This window comes from Mycena indigotica (assembly GCF_014461135.1).
Source record: "Mycena indigotica strain 171206Taipei chromosome Unknown Mind.scaff0002, whole genome shotgun sequence".
NCBI lineage: Eukaryota > Fungi > Basidiomycota > Agaricomycetes > Agaricales > Mycenaceae > Mycena > Mycena indigotica.
The window spans coordinates 5646619-5668621 of record NW_023503001.1 but is presented as its reverse complement, the minus strand read 5'-3'; the positions used below and the strand labels follow the sequence as shown (position 1 = coordinate 5668621).

At 49.9% G+C, this 22003-nt stretch overlaps 4 protein-coding genes across 4 annotated transcripts; 1 reads left to right on the top strand and 3 right to left on the bottom strand.

The window, feature by feature from the left end:
* Window positions 1–2311: 2311 nt before the first annotated feature.
* MIND_00279700 (uncharacterized protein) lies at window positions 2312–4071 on the bottom strand (the record flags this gene model as incomplete). Its single annotated transcript, XM_037359668.1, has 10 exons — window positions 2312–2535; window positions 2584–2687; window positions 2734–2897; window positions 2947–3139; window positions 3189–3318; window positions 3367–3451; window positions 3499–3603; window positions 3653–3877; window positions 3932–3991; window positions 4045–4071. 10 exons carry the CDS (start codon window positions 4069–4071, stop codon window positions 2312–2314), a joined length of 1317 nt encoding a protein of 438 aa, XP_037224763.1.
* Window positions 4072–4871: 800 nt separating this feature from the next.
* MIND_00279600 (uncharacterized protein) lies at window positions 4872–5735 on the top strand (the record flags this gene model as incomplete). Its single annotated transcript, XM_037359667.1, has 5 exons — window positions 4872–5061; window positions 5112–5149; window positions 5198–5286; window positions 5340–5591; window positions 5639–5735. The coding sequence occupies 5 exons, from the start codon at window positions 4872–4874 to the stop codon at window positions 5733–5735; spliced, it is 666 nt and encodes a 221-aa protein (XP_037224762.1).
* An 8960-nt stretch (window positions 5736–14695) lies between these two features.
* On the bottom strand, window positions 14696–16183 carry MIND_00279400 (F-box domain-containing protein; the record flags this gene model as incomplete). The annotated part of the gene is made up of 2 exons (XM_037359666.1): window positions 14696–16127; window positions 16173–16183. The coding sequence occupies 2 exons, from the start codon at window positions 16181–16183 to the stop codon at window positions 14696–14698; spliced, it is 1443 nt and encodes a 480-aa protein (XP_037224761.1).
* Window positions 16184–18915: 2732 nt separating this feature from the next.
* Window positions 18916–20418, bottom strand: MIND_00279300 (F-box domain-containing protein; the record flags this gene model as incomplete). Its single annotated transcript, XM_037359665.1, has 2 exons — window positions 18916–20365; window positions 20408–20418. The coding sequence occupies 2 exons, from the start codon at window positions 20416–20418 to the stop codon at window positions 18916–18918; spliced, it is 1461 nt and encodes a 486-aa protein (XP_037224760.1).
* Window positions 20419–22003: the final 1585 nt, after the last annotated feature.

The window sequence follows — 22003 nt, the reverse complement described above, 5'->3', positions numbered from 1 at the left end:
TGCGTGCCATTTGTCATCGGCTGGCGATGATAAGATGCAGATAGTGTGCCGATTGTCATCAGCATTACAGAACATCACCAGAAATTGCATCAGAGGACGAACATTCAAATGAATTGCATGTAGATAAGTACAGAATGTGAAGTGAATTGCATATAGCCAATGAGTGTACTAAGTATTCATTTGACGACGCTGAAATCAGAGTAAATATGTCGGACATCAGCAGCACAGAGATGACTTACGGTGCGATAGCCAATCATTTCTTCAAAAGCAGCTGAGACAGCTGTGGTAGACGCTTTCTTTTCGCTTGCCTTGGAAGCTTTGCAGAAGCCAATGATGACGACATCAATTGGCCAACGAGCCACGAATTTGTCGACATCAGGCCAAGCCGCGGCAGCCTAGAAACAGGGTTGGTCGCTCTCGCTCAAGCCAGAGGATACCATAAGCTCACCTTAGAATCCACGATATCTATCGCTCCGGCGTCCTGATCAGTTGTGCACTTGGTTTTATCCAGAAACTCCTCTGCGATCTTGGTAACTAAGTCCTGATATATTTAGTTGTGATCCACAGCGAGAGGAAACACATACTGTAAATGTATCCACGCGAGCTTGAGTCCAGCCAGTGTAACACGCGAAATTCTTGGCACGAACACGTGAAGCACCACCAACTGGAATGGGGACCCGATGGTCAATGTCTTCGTCCGAGAATGTGACGGTCTTCTTGGGAGGGCTAAGATCTAGGTCTTCGTGAAGGAGAAGAGGAGCAAATACAGGTTTCAAAAGGTTTGTGTGCACGAGAAGTACAACAATAGGCGACGGGGGCTGCTCAACCTGGGCGACAAATTCACGGGTGGCCATGATGGAAAGAATAGCCACGAACGTTGGGCTTTTATTGTACTATTGTACAGTCGGTGATGGAATACAAGCCTTTCCATAGTGTGATGGGAGCTAATTGTTGCTTGGCAAACAAGCTGGGATAAAAGGTGTGTCTTGAGCTCGAGAGAGTACAACGGAAATGGATTATTGCTTCGACTACAAACTCTCTGGCCATTCCGGTGCTATTATTGCCCTTAGCGTTCCCAGCAGTGGTCAATCTGGCATCAGGAAGCAGATTAAGCATGCTGACCTCATTCAGGCTCCGACGGAACGAGAATCTGAGAACTTTCTGGCTGACGAGCGATTGGAGTACCAGCATCGCCTGATCTCCGCGGTACAACAACGAGCTTGCTGTGGATTAAGCGAGAAGACGGGGTAATAGTAATGTTTGTGTTCGGGGATATACTCAATTCCCATGGGTCAGTTTTCAATATATATACCGAGACATTGACTAATATACAATAGAATGTAAGGACAAGACGAATAGCAGCAGAGTTCAGCAGAAACAGGTCTCATGGTGGCCGCAGGCTCCCCGCTTGGTTGCAATCTGGCCTGAATGTTGGTCATTGGACCGTCAATTGTGAAGACTGGTATCGCACACAAGTGTCCAGTGCCAAGGCCAGTTCAGCGCTGCTGCGAAACAACAACATGTGGAAACAAGACATCCATTTCACGTTGTCAGCTGTTCGGGTCTACAAGAATCAATGTTGTCTTGCGGTCAAATATTTGTGTCAGCATGCCTTGCCTCCCCCAATGTAGATATCATCAGTTGGACTATATGTACATTTTTTACTACAATGCTAAACAAGTGTGTTTGCCTTCGATTTGACTGTTGAGACGCACGTCTGCCGCTCTGCGGCCGACAACTAAACGATGCCCCGATACTCCGGATATCAGGGCCCATTTTTTTGGGCCCTGATATATGTCATATAAGGGAATATTTTCTGGTCCTCGTTTTGGTGCAAAAACCAGTCCAAAAAAGGGCGTTTGATGTGCCCTAAAAATGGGTGACAAAAACTGAGTCCGTTTTGGCTTGATTATAGAGGAAGAAAAGGGGGGCTTTTTTTGTGTCTAATTGGTTGCTGATGCGGTCCCCGTTTGTCGCGCCCATTTCTCATATAAACAGGTAAATTTGGGACAAATTCTTTGGATGCAAATAGATGTATAAAAAAATTGCTTTTTTTGGTACATTGATTAGAGGTGTATAATGGATCGAAAGGGGCCCCGTTTATTCCGAAACTCCCGCAGTGCATGTAATCTAGAGTTGATTATTGGCTACTAAATGCAAGATTATATTTGTCTTATAATATCTACCAGTTGATTGCACAATGTATTCAATAGCAAGGATTTCCTTCAGAGAGCATTTGAATTTAAAACACTATCTACCGCTGAGGTTCTGATACTATACATTTTGACCGACATCTGTTTAAACAACTAACTCAATCTTTCTCTTGTAACAGAGCTTCTTCCTCCATTCTCAGTTCATCCAAAGCACATCCCTGGCTGCACAGCCCGGCAGCTGGTCGCGGAAGAGATAGATGCTCCCAAATTGCACGGGCCGCCGGCACCGAGCTGCGAAGCTGGGCCATAACTGCGAGGCGGTCTGCGCGGGGAAAGGACGAACGGGCAAGCTTCATGTTGATAAGTGCCAGCCGCAAGTTGTCTACGCAATGAGAACTCAAGTCAAAGACAACGACGGGGGCAGACATACAACAGTGCTTCTCGTCGTCAGCGGGGAAATACCGTGCGGCGGAGAGGTATTCTTCAGCGGCTTCGTGGAATGAGTCGGCTCTACTGGCGACTAAGCCTCTCGCTCTAATCATCGATGCATAAGTGAGAATGTGATCTGCGAGGCACGTACGAATGGGCAGTCCCTCGCGGGTAAGCTAAAAACGAGTAAAAGAAGGCGGGGTTGTTTTTCTGCAGCGCTGGGTCTGGGACGTGGCAGTCCAACGCCAATAGTAATGAATCAGCTTCCTGCTTGAGGGTGGGAGGTATCGGAGTCAATGGGAGGGCGCTGTATTTCTATGAAGTAGTTTAAAGCGAGTGAAAACGGCCAACGGAAGAGGCTTACCTGAACGAGCATCTCCAGCATAAGTGTCTGCACACCAAATAGAAATGTGTCCTCCATGAAGACGCCACGATTAGCGGGAGGCGCAAGTTGTCGGCACTGACGTATAACGAGTAGACATCTTTCGCAGTTGCCGATAGCGACATCGTATCGATTGGTTCGAAGCAAGTCCAGCTGGCCTCGTATAATCCACGCTCTACGTCGTCATGAGCCAAACATGTGAACGAGAAAAGAATAAACCTGACCGAACGATAAACGAAGCTGCGCGGCTGGCAATGTCCCATCCATGTTCGGAGACTCCCTGAATAACTTGCTTGGGCGAGGGGTCGGTTTCGATCCAACAAGTCGCGAAAAAGGACTCGCATTCGAAGATGACTGGGGAAACAGTGTTAGTCAAGAAAAAGGGCTACCACGTAGACACACGCTGTTGTTCCAGTTTTGTCAGTTCAGGGTACGAATGAGCCACTCGATGGTCGCGTAGTAGGCCATTACTGAGTGCAATTACGCACTGTATATATGTGAGCCAGTCGTAAGAAGCAAAGTGTGAACACTAACACCAAGCATGCCGATTGGAGCACCGGTGTCTTTATCGACTCTGAATGTGCCTAATTTTCGTATTCCGTTCATGAATTCTTCATGGGCAGCATATATAACCCAGGCCTTCAGAGTTGTCAGTTCATGAAATTGAGACAGACCCGACGAATATTACGCTACTACACGGGCATTCTCGATCGATCGTGCGTTTTGCGGATAGGCGGGGAAGCATCATCGCAGCGACTTCCCAAGGCAAACGGATTGTCGAAGTTGGGGGAGGTTGAACCTTCGCCATAGAGGCTTCCAAGCCGGCTATGTAGTCCTTCTTCCTTGCCTCATCCGCGTGTAGTTCTAGAGCGCGGCGCCAGCTCGAAACTGCTTCGCTATATTCACCCAAGGCCTAGAATATTAGTGATAAGTGCCACAATGAACAAAAAAGACGAGATAAACCCACATGCTGGGCAGTAGCCATTCTTGCGAAAGCTTTGGAGTATGTAGAGTCAAGTCTGGTTGCCTAGCATCCAGGTATCAACGAGGATGACCATATGTTGGAGAAGGCAGACATACTTGCCTGCTCCGCGTCACTTCTAGCATCGGTGTATCTACTTTCTTGAGCTTTCTTCCTTCGTTTCAAGAGCAAGGACACGCACCGTCTCAGCGCGAGCCAGCATGCAGCGCGATTTGCAAATATGATAGCCAACTCCGAGCCCAGACTGCTACTATCCACCAGAAGATAAGCTTGCTCGACGCGTTGCGAGTAAACCACCCGGATTGCCGCAGTGTAAACGTCTGACGCGCCATCGAAGTCGCGGGCCGAAAAGAGAGCGTTCCCTCTCTTCTTGAGCTCAGAGACAGTGTTCATATCGTCAGAGCGGGGAGTGTGGTGGTCGTTCGGAAGTAAGGATAGATTTTGATGTTGATGGCACAAAATATTTCGCTCTATTTCGCTTCCCCATCCACCGTCCAACAATTTGTCCAAACCCCACACCTCGTTCCAGAACTTTAAATGCAGGCCACTTAATGGGACTACCAACCAGGTTCTTGCTACGCTCATTGTCCTGGAGCTCTACGAAAGTTATACCACACCAGCGTATGGAGGACCAGTGGCATGGACAGTATCCATCTAGCAAATCACCCAGCGCCGAGCGGCCATTCAGACACCCATCTCGCCCGAAAGAAGGCCAAATCTTTGTCTCAACTCCTTCTCCATCACGGATCGGTCCTAACGGTGTTTGTGGGTGTCTGTTTGCTTCGCCACGAGTCTAGCACGCATTCAAGTTTGTCACGGTTTGTTGTTCAAACATGAACACCCCATACGAGCAACTAGCACCTACAACGTGGGCAACACCACTTGCCTTCTAACTTCTCTCTTCACTTCTGAAATTCCATCTTCCATGGCTCCAATATCAAGTCCTGGCCAGGCTTCAAACTTCACAAGCGGGCTGACCAGTGCCCTTGCCTGTCTGGTCCCGCTGTTGGCTTTCGTCTACGTAGCTGGCGTTTTTTGGACACTCGACTATGCAAACCGGCGCCGCATGCCAATGAACAAGACCCAGCTGCCAATTGTTCGACGATATTCACCATGTGCGTGTCGGTTCTTTCTCTGAAGCAATTCACCAAAACAGTCCAAATAGTTTTCTATTCGTTCCTCGTTATGACGAGTCTTGTGATGGTATTCTTTCCCTCCTTATTGTGTCCGCGATTCACCACATCTGTAAAGATTGCCCTCCCCAGCTGGGTACTGCTTCAATACAGCTTGCAGCTAAATTACCCCAGCAAGCGGACCGTCATTGCCCTTCGCCTATTTCTGTAACTCTTCGATTCTAAACCTTCGAAACCCGTTCACTTACGACCATTATCAGATTTAACGCTTGCTGGACAAGCACGACATCTGCCGCATTCACTATTTTCATGCTACACCCAATCTATTCGAGACACCCTATATCGTCAATCGGGACGCAGTCGATTTGGACTCTCATGACATGGTCGTTCTGGGTGGCTGGCGCTGCAGTCCTCAGCAACGCCGTCCCACAGCTGTTTGACAAAACCTTTTGCGACAACTTGGTCTATTGCGGGCATCTTCAAGCCATCCAAATTATGTCTCTTGTTGAAGTGTCTGTCTTCGAACCCGTTCTGTTTTCTTTTATTAAAATTTTCACAGTGGCGCACTGACTGCGGGCTTACTCGTGTTGATTTGGCTGGGATGGCGCTGTGCACGAGATATATGGCACTCTGATGCTCATGGGGATGCTAGGTAGTGGTTTTTATCGATTCAATGACATCCAGTGTTATTATCGACTGAATTGGTGGTAATCAACTTTGCCTTAGCGCTACGCCGTGGGTAAGTAGGTTTCATGAAGACCGCTCCTAGGCGCTTGTGAACAGTAAGTACACTGTGAGAGATTATCTAATCTCAGTTATGACGTCGCCGAGTTCTATTATGTCCTGGCACAGTGAGACAAGCTACCGCTTCTCTCACTGTACCAGGTAGGACATTATATTTTACTCATGCTCATATTACTTACTGCTTCTCTCACTGTACCAGTACATATCTATCGTATTATTGATAGGTTATGGGCCCCGGTGCACTTGTAATCTGCGACAAATTCTGATTATTCAACAACTTCTACAATCACCACCGCTTGCGAAACAGCTACTATGTCAAACGCTACAACAAACACATCAGCAGATGGAGAGAAGGAGTGGAAGGGCCTAAAGCTCACCGCAATCAAAGACGAGGATGATGGGACCAATAATTATCGAGAATTCAAGCAAAAGGCAATGTTGGAACTCGATGCTGCTGGATACTGGCAGTATATTGATGGAAGCGACTACCGTCCACCGTCAATTCCTACACTCCAAGTCAGTCAACAAGTTCAAGGAGTTGATCAAAGCGGAACAGTTACCACCATTACTGTCCCAGGGAACGAAGCTCTTGTGGCGACAGCTAAGAAACAGGCTGAAGCCTGGATTGCAGGCGACAAGAAAGCACTAGCCATAATCGTCAAGGCGGTTCCAAGTGGGAAGCTGTACGTGGTACGAGATTGCAAGTCAGCTCATGACGCTTGGTTCGCACTCAAAAATGAATACGAACCTGCCAATGCCCTTACCGCCATTACAATCAAGCAGAAAATCATCGGTTATCAATGCAATGTCGATGACGACCCGGTCCTTTGGCGAGAGGTCATGGTCCAACTCTACCAGCGGCTGCATGATGCAGACCCCACTATGATGTCGGACACGGAGTTCGCGAAACATCTGGTCACTCTCATGACACCAGCAGAGCAGTGGCGTTATTGTCGTGATGCACTTCGGGAAAGAGTTCGACAGGCGGAAGTCATGGGCCATCCATTCTCGTTGAGCATGGTTATTCAGCGTCTTCGAACTGAGGAGGTGGAGTTGAAGATTGCACGCTCGGTAGTTGCGGTGAATACGTTGGTGTCCGCGAAGGGCAAAGGTCGAGAACTTCCAGTTGTTCCAAGCGCCTATGCAACAGCACCAGCAAATCGACGTGACTCCAGGATACAACAACGCCAAATGAAGCGTTTCAACCCATATTCCGATACTTCTACCCAGCGCTCGCCAACTCAACGTTCTTCTCCAACCATTTGCCAGAATAAGCATTGCGACACACCAGTTGGACATAGCATGGGAAATTGCTTCTCGTATGGAGGAGGAAAGGCAGGGCAGTATCCAGAAGGTTTTCGTGGTCGCCGTGATGTTCATCTTGCTCCTGAAGCGAGAGTGGCAGCACGAAGACGTCAGGCCATTGAACAGGCACAATCGAGGAGTCCACAAGTAAATTCGCAAGCGGGGAATCGATTCGTGGGATTGGTTGATTTTTCGGATGATACCGAGGAAGATATCGATCAAGTTATTGGGGAAGTGGGTGATGAGTTTGCGTTTATGATGAATATTGACCGTGGCGACAAAATCGGAACTGACGAAGAATTTTGGGTGAATGCGGCTATCTTCGGTGTCTCTCTTGCACAAGACGATACGGTCAACCATGACACGGGTGCATCTCGCCACATCTTCAATAACGCGAAGTTTTTCCACGAGTACACCCCTTTCGAAACGCCGTTGACTGTTCATGGATTTGGGACAAGTTTGACGACAGAAGCTGTTGGGAAAGGGAAGATTGTGATGAAATCCAAGTATAACAACGAACCTAAAGGATTCACAATATCAAATGCTCTCCATATTCCAACAGCTCGCTGCAACTTGATTTCTGGTTCACGCCTGGACAGAAAGGGTGTCAAAACAAGAACTGGGGGTGGTCAAATCACATACCTCAGCGCAAATGATACCCCATTCGCGACAGGGACAATCGTCAGAGACTTGTACAAGATGGATGTCGAGCTGGTGGAGGAGAACGAGAAAAGAGATGAGTTGATGGCATTCATGATCCCATCGGTCACATCTCTGTTTGGTTCAGAGATCTCTCAGAACGATGCGCACCAGGGTTTTTCCACCGTCTAATGGGCCATATAGACGTTAAAGGGCTGGAGCGAACGACAACAGGACTACCAGTTGACAACGTGTGCGTGAAGCACTGCCGAGTCTGCGCTCTAGCCAACATCAAACGACAAAAATTTCCCTCAAAAGCAACTCATCGTGCCGACCGACCTCTATTCCGAATTCACTGTGACATCTGCGGGCCATTGCCCGTAGGTTATGGAGGATTCAAGTACTTCATTACTTTCATTGACGACTTCCGACACTACATTGCCATCTATCTTCTCAAATTGAAGTCCGAAGCTCTCAAGTGTTTTCAACAGTATCAAGCAGCTACCGAAAGGTTTCTCGGATATCCTATCATCTTCCTCCGTGTCGACAATGCTCCAGAACTCATATCTGGGCCTTTCAAACATTATTGCGACGAAAACGGCATCCAATACGAACATACTGTCCCGGATGCTTCTCAACAAAACGGGGTAGCCGAGCGAACGAACCAAATCATCGAGCGCATGACACGCGCGATGCTTGTGGATGCTAGCCTGAGTGCATGGTTTTGGCCTTTGGCCGCACAGACTTCTGTCCATATCAAGAATCGTGTACCCCACACATCTAACCCTTCGAATTCCACTCCATTCGAAGGATGGTTCAATCGCAAACCGGATCTATCACATCTTCGTCCATTTGGGGCTCTCGTCACCTCCCGAAAACTTGACTCGACGGAGATCAACAAAATTCAAGCGAGGGGAGAGGAAGGCCGATTCGTGGGTTATGCTCGAGACTCACGAGGATATCTGGTGTGGTTCCCAAAGTCACATGCTATTCGCCCACGTCGAGATATCAAATTTCACGGATTCCCCGAGTTTATTCCCTCACCACCTCTCTCCGACATTCTATGGGACGAAATACCTGGAGATCTTGAACCCCGGTTCCAGGACGACATTAAACAAACTGCCATTGAGCATAAACCTGCCGTCGAGCATAACAAGTGAGTAATACTCAACTCTATCGAACATATCATTGACCTGGATCCAGGTCGTCCCCCGAGACGTTTATCTCCAACGAGAGTAATCGCCTTCGAGCAATTGACGAGTATGTGTTGTACGCACATGCACAGCTGGTGAACTTACCTGTTAATTCAGGAGTATATTAAAGCCAAGCATATCCAACGAGAATATACGCCATCGAGCGATTCCTGAGTATGAATCAACATAACTCATTCCATCGAGAGTAATAATATTTTTTAGAGTTGATTCTCCTGATGTCGACATGCCTGATGTTGCTCCACAACCGAATACTCTACCGAGTCGACCACAGCGTGCAAAACGCATACCGGCACGCTTCATCATCAATCAAGGCACGACAATGGACGAGGGGGGGGAGAATTACCTCCATGCCATCCTTGTTGATGGTGTCGAACTCGAAATCGAGTGTGATATCAGCGACTTTCCTAAGCTAGTCAATTGTTTTGCTGCCGCTGAAACCCAGTTCATCAGAGTGAATGCTGCACTCACCGACCCGATCGACGACCCAGCCGCAAAAGACCCTAACTCGGTACAAGAAGCAAAGTCATCCATTTACTGGGTCTATTGGTTGGCAGCTCTATACGAGGAGCTGGAAGCGTTAAAAGCAAAGGGAGTGTACGAAGAAGTGAAGGAGGTTCCATTTGGTCGAAAAGCTGTTGATTCGAAATGGGTGCTGCACATTAAACGCGACCGAGATGGGCTGATTACGCGATTCAAAGCGAGACTTGTGGCCAAAGGCTTTACTCAAATCCCAGGCCAAGATTTCGTTTACACTTTTGCGCCTGTCGCTCGATGGGAATCAATTCGGCTGATTCTTGCGCTTGTAGCAAGATTCGATATGGAACTACGACAAGTCGATGTCAAGACGGCTTTCCTTAATGGCCCGCTTGACGAAGAAATCTACATGCGCAAGCCATCGATACTTGGAGCGGGATTCTGGAGATTGCTGAAAGGCTTGTACGGTTTGAAACAAGCGGGACGACAATGGTACCTAAAGCTCAATGCGAGCCTTGGGACAATTGGATTTCAGCGATTGGCGTCGGATTGGAGCGTGTACAAACGAAGTCAAGCTTCTGCTTATTCAGTCATGACTTCAAGTGTTGACGACATGCTAATTGCATCAAGCTCCACCAACGAGGCCGATTCTGTTGTCGCCAGCTTGGCCACTCAATTTGAAATCACGGACAACGGCGAACCAGTACTGCATCTGGGATGCACTATCGAACGTGACCGGACCAATCGCACTCTACGCTTACACCAAAAGTCTTATACTGAATCGATTTTACGCGAATTTGGCTATGAACTTGAATCCTGCAATTCCGTCAAGACTCCGATGGAGCCCAACCTTCGTTTGACTCCCGCAAGCTCCGAAGAAGTCGAGAAGGCGAAATCGTTCCCATATACAGCTGTCGTGGGTAAATGCATGTATCTGGCGACATGCACTCGACCCGATATTGCCTACACCACCAACCCGTCGTGACATATTGCCGATGTCATCCTGGAACATCACCCGACGTTGAGTTGTGATGTTGGTGACAGATTTGCGTGATGTCAAAAAGAAATTGAATGAGCATATCTTCCTGATGTTTGGCTGACCAGGTATATCAGGAGGACATCCTGACCCAGACTAGCATAGGACCAAGAGCAGTGAGAATTTAGCCGGCGATTTCCAGCTGCAGCAGATGGGACCCATAGCTCACACATCAAGAGAATAGGAAAATAGTTTATTGCACTGTAGTAGGTAGCTATATATACAAAAAAAAAAACTACACATGCACCACTGACCACTAGCACGCCAACCGTCCTTTGCATTCTAGCGCAGAGTGGGTTCCTGTCCCTCCCATCCATTGCCATCACCAGCAGCAGGCACCGGATAGCCACACCAATGCTGGCGGCAAGGAACAGGTGGGTGGGGGCCGTGGGGCAGCAAGAGACGGGAAGGGAAGGATGCCTGATGTAGAAGGCTAAGACGAGAGTCAGTGTGGAGGATGGCCCGGGCAGTCATAACTTACGGGGAAAGAATACCAGCTCTGGAAAGCAGGCAGGGAGGTAAACGACGACATGGGAAATGGCGGACATGGCTATGTGGAGACCATTGCACAGCAATTCTGAAGAAACATAGTCAGCAAAAGGGCAGAGAGCGAGCAGGGACAGCGCACCACAAAAGGAGGAAGACAGTGGGCATGAAGAAGGTCGTCAATACCTATATGCCGGTAGGACCATCGGGGAGGGCTAGCCAGAGAATGTGTGGTCAGTGGTGTTGGAAGGCAGGCACAAGCATACGCACCAGCGGCACCACAGAGGAGGAGGGTCTAGAGGAAGGCAGTCAGCGTCGAGCGAAGAAGATGGGGGAAAAGAGAAGAGAAGTGAGGCTGAGTGACTGTGACATCGCAGCCTGACAACGAAAATTTTCCATCACTTGATGTGGAGTGGATTCCGGTACTGCAACGCAACATCACACCATGACATTGCCCTGATCTTCTTGGCAACGTCTCAAGCAAAGCTCAAATGATACCCATCCAATATTTCCTGACTGACTTCTGAATGATCTCGGGCTAATATTTGCCCGAGATCGGCGGCTTCATCCTGTCGACATCCAGGACAGACATCGGGTCAGTGTGCCGACGGGTTGGTGGTGTATGCTGTCCGTGAACTTGCTCGGTTCATGGCAGCTTATGGGCCACCACATGTATCAGCAGCAAAGCACCTTCTACGGTACCTTCGAGGAACGACGCTATATGGTATCACTTTGGGCGGCTCATCTGAGACATCGATTACACAGCCGTTGTTCAAAGCTTTGACCGACTCTGACTGGGGCATGGGTGACACATGCAAATCGGTATCAGGCTTCTTGATAATGATGGACGACTCACCACTCTCATGGAGCTCTAAACAACAGGCTGTTGTTGCCCTTTCGTCATGCAAGGCAGAATATCTTGCCACAACACATTGTGCGCGAGAAGTTCTCTGGTTCCGCAATCTGTTTGCGGAGTTAGGCTACGCTCAACAGCAGCCGACAACTATGTTCTGCGATAATCAAGGCACTGTTGCGTGTACTCACGACCCACACTCTCATTCGAAAATGAAGCACATATCGATTCGAGATCACTTCATTCGGGATTGTGTCATCAAGCGACTCATCGATATCATTCATATCTCTAACCAAGAAAATGTCGCGGACTTATTCACCAAACCGTTACATCGACTACTTCACTCTCGATGGATCAAGATGTTACGACTCGACGCCGGTCAAGGGGGGGCGTGAGAGATTATCTAATCTCAGTTATGACGTCGCCGAGTTCTATTATGTCCTGGCACAGTGAGACAAGCTACCGCTTCTCTCACTGTACCAGGTAGGACATTATATTTTACTCATGCTCATATTACTTACCGCTTCTCTCACTGTACCAGTACATATCTATCGTATTATTGATATACACTCTGAGATGTCGTCAGACTTGGACTTACTTACTGATTGCGAGGTCACGTGATACTATGTCAACTGTCCTGGTCTTCCAAGCTTCTTCGGCCACTACAGGCCATATCATACTCGAGCGAGTCAATGTATCGGCAAATTTTATCATCTTGCCCTTGCAATGACTCTTCATTGGGCTTTTCGGCTCTACCTTTCTGCCAGTTTCTGCCGTATGAAGGCGCCCACATCCGGAAACGCATTGATACCCCTCAATCGCACGGCCCCGCGCCAGGAATGTCCCTACAGACTGCGACTTTCAGCAGTACATAAAATCTGCCACTGTTCGCATCTCTCTCAAACTTGAATATGCACGTTTCGTGGCCGTCTTTCGCCTTTTATGGGGCTACCCTCTTGCCTCTTCTCAGGCTCGCTCAAGCAGCGGCGCTTCCAGATCTTTATGAAGCAACAGTGACCGAACTACAGGCAGGACTCACGGCAGGAGACTTCACAAGCGTAGATTTGGTCAATGTGAGGGATTCCAGTTTGTTTGAAGTTAGAGTCCAACTTGAACTGACGCGTCGACATCTTCCTCCTTACTAGGCTTATATTGCGCGTATAAAAGAGGTCAACGAGGAGCTTCATGCGGTCATCGAGATCAGCCCAACCGCATTGGCCCAGGCCGCTGCTCTTGACGACCAACGGAAACAGGGCAAGACGCTAGGTCCGTTGCATGGAATACCGATTCTCATCAAGGACAACATCGCGACTCGGGTCGAAGACGGGATGAACACCACCGCGGGCTCGTATGCTCTGCTCAATAGTGTTGTTCCAGGCGATTCCACCCTGGTGGTCAAACTAAAGGCTGCGGGTGCCATTATTTTGGGCAAAACAAATCTTTCCGAATGGGCTGGATCAGGCTCAATAATGCAAGGCGGCTGGTCGGCGCGAGGTGGCCAGACGACGTGTCCTTATTATCCGAAATGCGACCCAGGCGGGAGTAGCAGCGGCTCTGCTGTCGCTGCATCTGTAGGGCTGGCTTCTGTGACCGTGGGGACGGACACCGAGGGAAGCATCATCGGTCCAGCTAGCTTGAACAATGTGGTCGGAGTAAGACCCACCGTTGGGTTAACGTCGCGGTCAGGTGTTATTCCCATCACACAACACCAGGATACGGTTGGTCCGTCTAGCTGTTTTTTTCTGGTCGCACAATCTCACTGTCACCAAGGCCCTATCTCCAGAACCGTCTACGATGCTGCCTTGCTGCTGAATGCCATGGCTGGTCCGGATGCAGCTGACAACTACACTTTGGTCCAACCGTCAACATTACCTGATTATACTGCTGCCTTGACCAAAGATGCATTAAAAGGCGTGCGTCTGGGTGTTCCACGTGCTTCTTTGGATCCAAAATGGGGCCGTAAGTCCCCCCCACATCATGGCTATATATTGGCTTACAACCCTCAGCCACTCCATGGGCTCCTGCTTTCAAGATTGCACTCGAAACGCTGCAAGAACTTGGCGCAGTAATTACGGACCCCGCGGACGTATCAGGAGCCGATGAAGCATTTCTCTCCCCATCGAGACCAGTACGTATTGCTCCTTCTCCGCCCTTCTTCTCTCATATTTTACTCAGCTGGTTCGATCTACTGACTTCCGTTTTGACTTGGAAGCATATCTCGCAACGCTCAAAAACAACCCTAACGACATTCACACCAATCTCGACATCATAGCGTTCAACGACGCACACAAGGAGCTGGAAGAGCCGGAGCTCGACACCTATGTCGAGTGGAACTTTTTCTTCGAGGGGATCGAAACTCTTGAGCGAGACAGCAACTATACCGCCGCTCTTGAGAAGAATAGAGCTTTAGGTCAAACCCTCGACGCGACGCTGCAGCAATATAACCTTGACGCTCTTGTGTTGCCCCCTGCCGGCCCAGTGCTCAACCTCCCGCCGCTCGTTGGCTACCCCGTCGTGATTGTCCCTCTCGGCTTCGACACGAACACCACAGACGTCGAACCAGGACTTTCCGCAGATTCCACTATCGGGAACTACCCCAACATGCCGTTCGGGATGACTTTTGTGGGGTCGGCGTGGAGCGATGCGAGGCTTCTGGCGTATGCTTATGCTTATGAACAAGCGACGCAAACAAGACTCCAGCTTTCGGCATACCAGGAAGCAACCCCAAAGACACAGTTGATAGATGTCATTGCCAAGAGGTAGAACCTTTTTTTCTCGTCTTGTTATTTGGCTTTCTAAATCACTTTACAATCGAAGTAAAAAAAAACCACTGCTCTATTTGTACTAGAAACAATACTCTTTGAATCACCAAGCTCCCATGTCCCATGAACAAACAAACTCAACGCCATGGGAACTTAATTTCTGCAGGGTTCGCTTCGTCGGCGCCGGTAACGTCTCCCCTAACCAAATCGACTTGAGCACGCCCTCTCGGCTCTCCGCCAGCGCCATCAAACGCGTTTCCCAGTGCGGATCTTCGTCGTCATAGCCGCGCAACGCAAGTGACTGGAGTTTGGGGAGCAATCTCTCCCCAAGGCGGAGTTCGGAATAGCCGAGTTTGCCGGAATCGAGCGACAGGGCATGGACAAGTTGGACTGAGGCTGGCGCAAACCGACTGGCGAGGATGAGGTCGAGGTCGAGCAGGTCACGGAGATGTTCCGAGGTGAAGAACTCCAAGAGGTCGGTGAGGTCAGAGACAGGTGCTGTCCGCTGACGGTAGAGGCCGACAGAAAGCAGACGAACAGCAAAATGGGTGAGCGATGCTGATGAACGTTGCAACATGTCGAAGATTTGTTTATAAGGTGGTGTTTCGAAGTACCAAACGGCTAACCGTTTCAATGAGGGAGCCGTGACATTGTCCAGAATACGAGCGATGTAGTCGTCATCACATCTGTCGAAAGACAGGGCATGGATATTGGAATGCGAAACAGCAACCAAAGAGTCGGGGGCTCCACGCATATATTTTCCCTGGATAAGAGCGATACGCGAGCCGGGAGGGAAATAAGGCAGGATGAGAAGCACGTCGTCAACCATGCATTCGTTGAGTTCGCAGACTTTCAGTCGGTTCCAAAGTGACTCCACGGGAACGAGAGTAGCCACCCAATCTATCTCAACCTGATTGCTCAGGTGGAGATGTGTGAGCATTTCCAATCCATCGAGGAAACTCTTGGTGGCCTCCTTCTCTGCATCTCCCGGCTCGTCAATCAAGGCCAATCCCAGTTTCCACAATGAGGTGAAAGAGTCCGCGTGTTGGTTGAATCGCTCCAAAAGATGGTTGTTGAATGTGAGAACGGCAGACTCCAGTCGTGGGGCGGCGTCGAATAAAACATCCAAAACCTCGTTGGAGTCTGCCAAGACAGATATGGGCATCAGGTTGAGCGTCAATGGGACCTCTCCAGAGCGCATTACTTGCTGTTTCGTCCGTCTAACCGCAGCCGATTTCGAGAATGTTATCTGGTTGTCTTCGCGCCAGTCACTGAAGCTGATATGTCGCCAGAATTGCGGCGCGTTCAATATAACCGTCCGCCAACGCCTACAGACTTTCATCATCGTCCACAGGTGGTTATCGTCGCTGAAGGTCGACATGTGGGGGTCCATGCAGTGCGCGAAAATCTCCCAGAGCAACTCGTCGGGGAAGGACATGAGGACTTGTGTTTTGGGAGGAGATAGAACATGGCATGCGGGGGAGAATGGATCGAGGACAGTAATCCATAGTGACTCCAGAGAGCGTAGGACACTTCTACGATGTTGTTAGCGGGGCAGAAACCGAAGATTATGGTTTTACAAGGTAGACATGAGGGTTATTGGCAAGCGTCTTGCGACCGAAGATCTGTGTCAACTGCTACTTTGCTGCTACGTCACAGATGAATAGGTGGGGGAGAAGGGCTCATGGGTGGGCGAGAAGTGCTTTAGTGGTGAGCTTGCAGATAGAAAAGTGGTGTTGCTGGTGTGCCTACGATGGGGACGCTAGCATACAAATGTCAAGTCTTCGCATGGTGTCAACTCGAAGAGTCCTCGTTTCGAAGGGACATAAATAGGAAGATGGAAGTTCAAAGAGGCACGACGGATGGGTTGGCGAGAACCAAAGAAATGAGGGTCTTGGGGAGGAAAATGATTTTTTGATTGGATCACGACAAAGTTTCCTCTCTTTCGCCTGCTCATTCCGGTTTCTTGAAGGTCTCGGATTTCAAGCAACATAACATATCCTTCTATAAATGAGTTCTTGAGCTACAAGAACTGGCATACTTAGTCGATTTCGACTCACCGTCTCTCAAATTCCCCGCCAACCCGGCCCAACCGTCAACTCAAGCTGCAAGCCTCAGTCGTAGGCTATCAGCAAACGTCTGGACTACTCGTGCTAGTACTTATACCGCTTTTTTGCTTTCAAATTCTGTCATTGACCACTTTATTCCAGAAGCTGACTGTTGAACCGTGACTTGAAATTCGACCCAATAATGATAACCACTTGAATGCGGTCAATACCGCCGCCGGCAACTTGAGCATTCTCTCAAGGGTGAAGCCTCCGAACTGGGGAACCTTCGGCACAATATTCTCCTGCGCCGGCACTCTCGCGATGTGCAGACCGCGGTCTTCACGAGGAAAACTAGAGTACTCATTGTCAATGCACCGTTCCCGAAACAGACATTGCTTTGACCTGAGTGAGCTACGCATAAAAGACGGTGTTATGTCCGCTGTCACAATCCACTCTTGCGACTGTTCCTTGCTCTACCAACATGATTGAATCCGAAGCCCTTCTGTACGCATCTGAGTCGATTCACTTCATTTTTTGCATGCTCACGCGCCGTTTCAGTGTTGTTTGCAAGGCTCTTAAATTTGACCCTCTCAGAGATTATCGTCCCAACCCCTTGATTCAGCTCCCTGTGGACAATGAACCCATCCGAGAGGCGGACAAGAGAATTATCCGCGATAACATAGAAGCAACCCGTCGCCTGCTCGAAGAACTGGATGATAGACTGGAAATAGCCGTCGCCGTCGAAGAACTTGTGAAGGCGCAATGTGAACGACTTCAGGAGCATCTGAACACCTACCAATGGGTGGCAACGAGACTACGCGAGCTTCCCGACGAAATCCTTGGCACCATCTTCGAGTTGACAATCGTCAACAATCCGGACGCCCTAAACCATTCCGTTTTCCATCCCCGTCACCCCGTACAAATTATATCGCAAACGTGCCACCGGTGGCGCGCAGTTGCTTGCGGCCTACCACGGCTTTGGGGGGACTTCACTCACCGAAGTCTTTCCTACCAAGTCATTCCTCACCGGCGCTCAGGCCGGCCGAAACCCGGGTTATGTTTGGAAAAGATACGCTGTCAGTTATCGAGGGTTCGCGGGGGCAAGATGCGCGTCTCTGTTCCGCACAAGAGGAGCCAAACTGATCCTGAATCTTTAATGAAAGCATTATTGGAAAAGGCCCCCCAGTGGAGTTGGGCTGATCTAAGTCTTTCACTCAACGGCTTGACCTCATTGCTCAACCTTAACACTGTTGGCTGTTATTCGAATCTCCATCAACTTCGACTCACATGGACGGAGATCGATCCTAGTGACGTTCAAGACGTTACACAGCGGGTTGCTAAATGCCAGAACGCATTTCCACGCTTGAAACACCTCACGCTTCGCTTCGATCATCTTGGTCCACTTTTCGTCAGTTTGTTTGCACAAGTTTGGATGCAGCTGCAGGTCTGCATTCTCGAAGACTGCAGTAATCTGACAGACGCACTGTCAATCTTACCTCTCCTCCCAGTCAACGCTGAACTTCGTCTTGTAAACGGCAATATCTTCGATGATTCTGCGGCACTCATGGAACATCCCAAACTCTCGGTTCAACTGGCCGCTTTCACATTGCAAGACTGCGACTCTTCCTTTGTGCAGGGCATTTTAGAGCACATCAACGCTGCTCCCCATCTCAAATCGTTCTCAATCAAACAGTCGCGTTGGTCATCGGGCTCCATTCAGAGCCTGGGTCTGCTGGCTTTCTTCCGTCGCATCAACTGCGAACTCACCGCGTTGTCCCTCGGGGGCGATTTTTTGCATGAAGCACCTGCGGACGACTTGACGACCCAGATTTCCGATCTTCTGGACACACAGCCCGTCATGACCGTCCGCAACCTCATGTTAACGTTTGACGAAGATCCCAAGGTGCCTCTGGAAAACATTGTCGCCTTGCTGTATGAGAGGGCCACCTCTGGCACAATTCGGTTTGTGCCAAATCTCCGACGCTTCGTGTGTCTTGCAAACAAAGCACCGGCCGTCTTGTACAGCACACTGCTCAGGTTAGCCAGAGGGGGGCGGGATCATTTGCGCCAGATTGTCCTAAGAGATGTCCCATACCTTGATCGCCCTGGCGAGTGGGAGGACCTGAGGTTGCGGCTGGAAGATGACGGATTGGGTGTCGTGATCGAGCGTCGAGTTTGGTCAGATAAATATTGTAAATCAGAGGAGGCTTAGGAATCAGAGGGCGTTCACTCTCTATATATAGATAGCTAATATTCGCAGATGCTCCCTCTACTTTTACCATGTCCCCATGTCGCCGTCATAAGAACATACTAGCTCTACCCCATGCTTCTCCAGCTTCTGGCGGAGATTCTTCAGTGCACGATGGCCAAGACTCGGGTTAAGCAGCGGGTCGTCCAGCCACAGCGACCTGAACACCGGCGTCCGCTTCGCCGCAATGGCCAGCAACCGCCTCTCCCACTCGCCGTCCTCCTCGTCATAGGCACGCAGCGCAAGCGACCGCAATTTGGGCAGCGTGGGCAGCTTGAGGTCGGGCTCCCATGGATTGGGGACGCCAGCGAGGGCATCCAAAAGCTCCAGTGTTGGCGGCGTATATCGACTGACTAGAGTCAAGTCAAGGTCGATTAGATCGCGCACGTGTTCTGAATTGAGGAACTCGAATAAGGCGACCATCGTGTCCCCATCCAGACCCTGGCGGCGAGCTGCATTTGCGCACAGCAACCGCATCGCGAAATGGGTGAGGGACGCGGACGAGCGCTGCAGCATCGCGGTTATGGTGTCCAGATGCGGGCTTCGGTTGAACCACCAGATTGCGAGGCGCTGGAGTGACGGGGCGGTAATCCTCCCCAGAATGAGGGAGACGAATTCGTCACCGCAGCGGTCGAAAGACAGCGACTGGATGTTGCAATGGTCGATAATCGGAAGTGTGTCCACCTCCTCTGTCCGTCTGAGATGCCCCAGAATCAGCGCAAGACGAGTTCCCGGTGAGAGATGCGGCAGAATAAAGAGTACATCGTCCACCACGCTTTCCGTGAGCTCGCAAACACGAAGCTGGCTCCACATAGTTTGAAGAGGCACGAGAACGGGCACCCAGTCGACCGCGACTTCACTCGTCACAGACAAATTCGTCAGTGCCTGCAGCCCACCAAAAAAGTTTGCAGCCGCTTTTTCTTCTGACTCTTCGAGTTTCTCGGATAACTGCACCACCAACTTGGAGAGTATCGGAAAACCCTCCGCGTGGCTAGAAAAGCGCTGCAACAAGTGCTTGTCGAGAACCAAGTTTGCTGCCTCCACGCGCGTTGAGGTTGTCAACAGAGTATCGACGACTGCATCGGAGCCGGGAATGGGAATGAGGTTGATGGTTACTGGGACCTCCCCAGAGTTTTCTACTTGTTGTGAGACACGGGCAGCATCCTGTTCGAGGTTTTCTACCCGCCCGCGCTTCCTCCAGTCGGGGAAACTGATATGGCGCCAGAATTGCGGCGCATCGAGGATTACATTGCGCCAACGAACGCAAACTTTCATCAGTGGCCAGAGCGGGTTTTCGGTGCTAAACGGCGACGAGTGCGGGTCCATGCATCGGGAGAATATGCCCCAAAGAAGCTCGTCTGGAAGCTCGAGAATCATGGCGCGTTTGGGGAGGGGAAGGGGGGGACATGATGGTTGTAGAGGTCCAAGGAGCGTTGTGATGAATGATTGTACGGGCCGGATAGCACTAAGCTGTCCCCTGGAGAAGTCAGGCAAAGCAACTTGACGGTGAGCAACTCACAGCGCGGACATGGAGGTTTTTAGCAACGCGTCTGCTGTGACGAGTTGATAAGTACCTTGCGGAGATCTGTGTCATCGAGGTTCTTATTTATGATGCCTATTCCAAGCTATAGCTACATACATGCACATTTTTACATCGAATAAAGAATGAATGGTACAGCATCGTGAGCAACGCGCTAATCACGACCGAAGGCATTATTGGTTTTGGGTACTCTTCACATGAAAGCCACTTCCGTCATTCGTCTGCTCTCCTCGTCCTCGATATTGCTTGTCTGCGACATGATGCTTCCAGTCGTGTGCATCGTCGGGTTGACCCCACCACTAAACGTCCGCTGGTGTTGGCGTGGACTGAAACTGGACGGCGGATTGGGGAGACTGGCTGCTGCTTTGTGTGTGCGTTTGAAACCAGGAATAAAGCCCGCCCGTCGTGCCCGTGAAGAAGGCCGTTCGATCTCCGTCTTCTGTTCCCCACCCTCCTCCGAAATGACCTCGATTCCATCTTCAGAACCATCCCAAACACGGACGTTGCCAGCACTGCCATATGATTCGGAGCTGAGGGCCATAGTTGACACGGACTCTGCCGTAGACGAGTCGAAGAACAGAGAAGGGGTGTCGAAAGAGACAGATGTGATGTCCTCCACCGGCGTGTCCACCTCTTCCAACGGATCCAACGACAACTGCACTCGATTCTTGGCTTCCCACTCTTGTTTAATCTGGCTCGCTGCTGTCGCGCTGTCCTCCACTGGTGGCTCTGGCGAGGTAACAATAGCGAGACGGCTGTCTTGGTGCGCTTCCTGCACACTCAATGGCAAGGGAGGCAGTAGACCGCGTTCGCGCAAGGCGGCAGCGCGAGCTTGCTGAGACGCTGTCGTCGTAGGCGCATTGTTGCGCTCTGGTGTTGAGCCAGCCGAGGTAGTGATGGGATTCGAGGTTGAGCGAGAATGCGAGCGGGAGAATTTGCGTGTAAGTTTCTGAAGAAGCGAAGGAGACCGTGAAGGGGCACGGCGGGTGGGGGTGGAGGTGGACATTGCTTTAAACGAGACTGGCTCGACCAGCAGAAGGAGAAGATGGACGACAAGAAGAAGAGGTTTGGCGCCGGTAACGTTATGAGCAGGGAGTGGGGCCGGCGGATCTGCGTTCGCCGATGTGATATTCTGATTCTTGCAAACACAGCCAGTTGTACTCATTTACGCAGGACTCAGCGAGTTAACGCTGGTAGAACGCGGATGAGAAAAGAAAAACGAGCATGCACGGTCGTGGGACGCTGGTTGAAGCAAGGTTGAAGAAGCTAGAAATGAAACAGAGTGACGTCACATTTACACCAAATCACAACTTGAAAAATAATCTTGGCTTATGGCTTATGTCTGAGCCATAGTGGTAATATAGAGCCTAAATTCAGAAGCTGCAGCTTAAGCTGTCCTTTTATAAATATCTAGCTATAGCTTGCTCTAGCTGTAGCTTGGCTATTGCTTCTGGTGGCCTGCCTAGCTATTGCTTAGCCTAAGTGGAGATGTTACATATGTTACATATTTTAAAAAAGTTTGTTTAATTTTATTTAGGTTCTCTTTAACTTAATTATTAAAATCAATGTCTTCTC